The 5,802-nt window shown below is 38.9% G+C and overlaps 1 protein-coding gene across 1 annotated transcript in view; it reads right to left on the minus strand.

Annotated features, from left to right (window-relative positions):
• Positions 1–5,802, minus strand: part of LOC106520701 (ankyrin repeat and fibronectin type-III domain-containing protein 1) — a 43,698-nt gene that overhangs the window by 28,205 nt on the left and 9,691 nt on the right. Inside the window, exons 3-5 of the mRNA XM_014012920.1 lie at positions 3,924–4,174; positions 2,276–2,540; positions 1,976–2,176 (exon numbers count right to left, since the gene is read on the minus strand). Coding sequence (XP_013868374.1) covers positions 1,976–2,176; positions 2,276–2,540; positions 3,924–4,076 — 619 coding nt within the window. The 5' untranslated portion in view covers positions 4,077–4,174. The remainder of the gene's footprint in view (positions 1–1,975; positions 2,177–2,275; positions 2,541–3,923; positions 4,175–5,802) is intronic.

Genomic DNA, 5,802 nt, shown 5'->3' on the forward strand with positions numbered 1-5,802 from the left:
TTATTATACAAGTTCTTGCCTCCTGAATTGTTCTTGGTGTTTGCTCACGTTGACTTTGTTAAAAACCTGATAGTATGTATGGATCACTTGGGTTGTTACCAACATCTGGTGAAAATTTCATGTCATTAGCACCTCTAGTAATATATTTACTGAGAAAAATGTTGACATGTTCAATACTTATTTTACCCGCTGTATTTATTTTTTGTTACCACCCTACACTCTCACTTATGTGGAAAAAGCGAGCCTAGAGAGTAATGGGCACGTAACAGGTGCCAGCAAACAATCAAGTGAGGAAGCGATGCTGATTTAAAATTTAAACATAATCATCAATAAGCTTACAGTACAGAAAAGCTCTGGATCTGATGGAAATGGATGTCGTGTTCTGAACAACTATGCCTTTTATTTGGCAGACAGTTTTAGTTTTAGCTTTTGCTGGTCCTTGCATACACACATGCTCTCTTGCCTTTAGAAGGACTCAATGTCTGAGAACACAACAAGGAAGACTAGTAATGACTTTAGGCTTGTAGCACTCACTTCTTTTTATGAAAATGTTTGAAAGGTTAGTGAAGTTAGCACTTTTGGACACTGTCCAAGACAAGCTGAACCAAGGGTAGGCAATTCAATTCCTCAGAGGGCTACATAAGTAACTGTTGTAGAAGGCCAGGAACACATGATGCAATTGTCACAAAAATAGTTGTGAAAAATGTGCACATTCATGTACTTCCCTGTATGACCACTTTGATTATAATTGGTCAATAAAGTTCTGAAACATTGAAGGTAATGTTTTTCTTTGTGTTTAGTCTAAAGCTGTAATCCTTAGAAATATCTGTTCTTCACAAACTAAGCACCACATCTTACCTTAGATGTCAACAAATTAACAAATAAACATTTGTGTTTTGGTAGAAACTTGGATTTGCAACTCTTCATTAGAACATAAAAGAATAATTTATTTTTAAGGCAAATCACCATTTGTTCCACCTTTAAAAACAGTTCTGATAAAGCTAAGGTTTGAGAATTAGGCTACGTGTCATCACAAAAAATGTGAATATTTTTCAGCCTAAAACGGTCCACCAGTGGTAACTCCTTAACCTCTTACTACTTTGCTATCAGTCAGCCTACTTGCCTTCAAAATAAAATCACTGCAATAGGTAGTTTCAGTATAAAAGCAGAGATTTTAGATTTGCTTGGAGAAACATTTTTGATTCACATCTTGTTTATTGATTTATTGCAGGTCAGACAGTGACAGGTAACGGGCTGGATGTTAAGAGGCCCATGTGTGAGCTAGACCCTCATTCATTTACCTACAGAACAGGCAGAAAGGTGGTGGGCTTTTAAACATCTGCAGGAAGCCAATTTTTTGTCTACTTGTTTATTGATTTCTCTTCTGCTTTTAACAGCACTTAGACCCATATTTTAGCAGAAAGGTTAACAAGCGTTTTTAACATTGACACTGGTATAAGGTGTTTGTTGATGAACTGTTTTAACATTGAAATCATGAGTAAAGATGAATGATATTTTTTATCAGATATCCATTTTTAGTCAAATAGCTCCCCTCAGGGTTGTGTTCTTTTATTTGTTTTATAAACAAATGATTGTTAAAGCCATCGTAATGAGCGCTTCTTTATTAAATTCTCTGATTCTGCAATTGTGCCTCTCCTCGGCAGTTACAACTTAGGAGCATGGGCCTGTAGTGCGTTTGTTTGTTCTTACTTGTTTTTAAACATATGCAATGTGGCCAACAATAATGTATATATGAAATAATTTTACTAGATGTATGCAACACTGTCGGTCCCTCTTACTATGTAAAAAACATTATGTCACAGTTCGAGAAATATTTTTCTCCACCAAGGATTAAAGGTTCACAGCCTTTCTCCACTCTAAAAAATCTGAATTATGCCTTTAAAACAGCCATGACTCAGTTTGTGTTCTGAGCCACAGTTTATGAAATTGAACGAGCTGACTGGAAGCGGCTGACCTGTGTTGTGGAAGTTCTCCCTCATCCGGCAGTACAGCTGTAGCCTGAGCCTCCAGAGGCGGATCTGTCTTTGGACATCTGCCTGGGCCTGGGATCCGGCTGATGCTTTCTGAGCCAGCTCAGCCTTCCGCTCTTCCACTCGTTTGTTCGCCAGGGTCACCAGAGCGTCCAGCTTGAGCGCCCACTCCACCGGGTGGCACACTGACAGGGAATATGGTTCAAACAGACAGAGAACATGTATATGATCCTACTTACACTTAAATCATCAGGCTATTATGTCATTTTCGATGAAGGACTCACAAACAGGGTTGTGTCTGGCTCCTGCTTTTGTCAGCACGTGAAGCAGGGGGGAATTCTGGGTGAGTGCCGCCACATCCAGGGGAACCAAACCCTGCTCACTCACTCTGTTCACCCCTTTCTCTTTATCTTTCTCCCAGTCCTTCTCTTTCTTTTCTCCTCTCTCCCACAAGCTTCCTCCTCCTCCACAGCTGGCATGGTCTTTGGACAAAAGGCTCTGCACAGCCAACGTGTCCTCGTTTTCCACAGCCTCCCACAGGCTCTTGTACTAATGTGGGGAATGAGAAAGGGTGCACAATCACAGAGTGAGAGTAAGATGGAGAAGAGGGTTTTTTTTGCGTTGAAAGAGATTTATTGAGTGAGGTAGAGGGAAGGGAGTTGCAACGTATGAGGCAGTGGATGAGAGGGAAATACAAGACACATAAATCAARGCAACCCAGGAGGATACATTCCCACTGGAGCCTCATGAGACCAAGAAAGTTTGGGAATTTCTGTAACAACTGACTAAAACGGGTGTAGTGAATTTATTAAAAAGGCCAGAAATATTAAGTTAGGAATAAAATATATTTTTGTAATGAATCAGATAATTTGTTGCTTTTATTCTGTGTATTATTAATAATGCATTTTAAAAATTGTTTCAACTTTACTCAACTCTTTAATTTACCCTTTTAAAATCCTAAAATGTATCCCAGCTATCTTGTCTATCGCATATATAATTCATATTTAGTGTTGCATGAGGTGGACAGTTTCTTATAACTTTCAGGAAACTTTTCAGGAACTTTCCAAGTGATGTTCAGCTGGGGGATTTTGGAAATGTTCATTTTCACGAATATTATGAGAATATATGGGAATTATCTGAAAACTATGGCTAATTTAAACAAAAATATAAACATTTTGTTTTATTGTAGGCAAAACTACCAAGGACATTTGACAGCCTAATTTGTATATAATTATATCACTGTCACAGAGGCAGCTAATTTAAATTATATCGCACTTCAGTCCCATGTCAAAGTGTCCTTGGGCAAAAAAACACTGAACCCCCACTGCCTCTGATGTGTGTCTCATCAGTGTATGAATGTGATCTAAAGCACTGACCGTCTTATTACAAAGCTAATCTAGATAAATCTTTCTACAGAGGCTATAGTAGGGCGCTGTGTGAATGAGTAAATGAGGGCACAGATTGTTTTGTAAAGCAGTTTGAGTATCCTGGATGGATAGAAAGACACATAAGTACCATCCATTTACCACTGACTTTTTCACAAATACATAACTTTTAGAGAAGAATGGATTTTTAATGTTTTTCTCATTTTTGTGATTGTTGCAATCCTTTTCTAAGTGAACATACATAACTGGAAAAAAATTGTCTGTAATTTTTTTTACACAAAAGTTAACTGATTTTAACTGAAGGTCACTTGGCTGTAGGAGCCATCTTGAACTGAATTGCCTCCAAAGTTAATCAGTTTGAGGTACATTCAATCCCTATTTTCTGAACGCTTCAATAAAATCCATTCAACTGTGACTGAACTATTTTGCTAACAGAAAGAGTTCACTTCAAAAAGATGATAGAAAAATTTTATACAAACATTTTGCACAGAAGTAGAAGAGAGAATAAATAAAAGAAAAGGTTTCAACACAAAGTGAAACATCTTACAGCTTCTGCAGACTTGCTGATGCGTTTGGGCGAGTCCACCTCAGCGGCCACAGACTCCCCTCCCCTCAACCGGACAGACAGGTTTCTGTAGATTCGTTTGGGTGAAACGGGACCTAGAGAGCGCCGGCGCTGAGGTGGGTTCCTCAAGGACATGGCAGGGGGAGGACAGGAGAGGGCGTAAACAGGAGACTGAGTAGTTGAGGAAAACAAAATAAGGGTAGGTGATTGAGAGAGGGATTTGGGCCCTCAACCTAAGGGACAAAAATAGAGGAAAGAGTGATAAAAGTCAATAAAGTCGTGATATAAAGAGAGAAATGAAAAACAGAATTTAATGTTAGACTAACAGAATTTTTTTTACAGTGGAAGTTAGACTGAGAGCTGTTATCTGCATGGATAAAGCCTGTTTAAATGCATAAAAAGGGCCTCAAATCATTCGTTTTGTGCCTCTTCATCTTCTCTAACTGTTCTTCTTCTACCCACTATTATGTGACATGGCTTTTCTTCGCTCTGAATAAAGACTTCCAGCGCACAAAGCACATATCCATCAATTTAATTAAACAAAGAATTGATACAGCAATAAAAACTCACTCCTGTTTTAGTAATGAACTTGATATCGGCAGCTGGAGAGCATAAAATCTATCAACACTAATCGTCTCATTTCAGTTTTTTTCCTCAACTTCTTCGGTCAGCAAGACGCTTTTATGYGACACCTTGTCTTTTCATCCCCTCTATAGTTTGAAGTCATTTTCATGTTGCCTGGGCTGACGTCATGACTCAGTTGGAAAGATAAGAGGAGCATCTTTGTGGAAGACCTCTCTCTCTCCCTCTCTCTTGTTATTAAGTTCCCTTCTAAAGAAAAACCTCTAATGCCAATTTTTTTTATGAGGTCTTTATGTGCTGTCCGTATGGGAAAGAAAATACTCCCCCGGTGCAGACAGATGATCAGGCCTCTGCTCATAATGATGCCACAGTACCTGTACTGCCCATGCATGTAGATACTGGAGTATATAAAAGCACAAGTTTCCCCTGTTTGTTTCTGACAAAAATAAAAATAAAAAATAAAATAAAAATCTACTGAAAGTGCTGATAAACGGTGCTCGTGTATTTAAAACAAAGGTGAAATGGGGAAAATGGCGGGTCTAAAGTTCTTTGAATGAATGACCGGCTGAGTTTTAAACTCCTTTTAGGTTGAGAAAAGAGAGTTGTAGTGGTTTTGGTTAAACCTTAAAATAACATTTTGTGCAATCTCATGCAATATTAGGAGATGTTACACTCAGTAGGTTTTGAGAAACACTCTCAACTACTACCACAGCAATTCTTAGTTTAAAATCTGTAAAACTGACTTAATGCCTCTACATGCTYCATGCAGAGCTGCAAAATTGGCTCTTATTGACATAGCTGCGTGGCAAAAACTGTCATTTTGTTCACAGGTGACTTTGCCCACCCCTTCTCGACACAAGCCTGAGCTGAACTTTTTTCTCACAGGTAAATGCACCAAGTCTTTTAGTAATTTGACATGTAGAAAAGTGCTCATTCAACTATGGTGGCATTTAGTCCATGGGCTAGGGTGGCTCACTGTGCACCCCTCTCTGGTATTTTCATGTACCCTAGGGTCCAGTCTTTCAGAAAATGCATGTTAACAGAAAAAAGGTTGGGTCTCACTGTCCCCCAGGGACCCCTTTTTCACCACACTCCTTTTCTATTGTGACCATCAAAATTAGGGGTACAGAAAACTTAAATGCCAATAACTTATGGGGTATCAGCAGATAAATAAAACAAGGTATCAGCAGATTTGTAATGATTAGCTCTTCGATGTAGATGACATTTCATTAAGCAAATATCTGCTTGATGATGTCATCGGGGGGGGGGGGGGGGGGGG

Source organism: Austrofundulus limnaeus, unplaced genomic scaffold, assembly GCF_001266775.1.
Source record: "Austrofundulus limnaeus strain Quisiro unplaced genomic scaffold, Austrofundulus_limnaeus-1.0 Scaffold96, whole genome shotgun sequence".
NCBI lineage: Eukaryota > Metazoa > Chordata > Actinopteri > Cyprinodontiformes > Rivulidae > Austrofundulus > Austrofundulus limnaeus.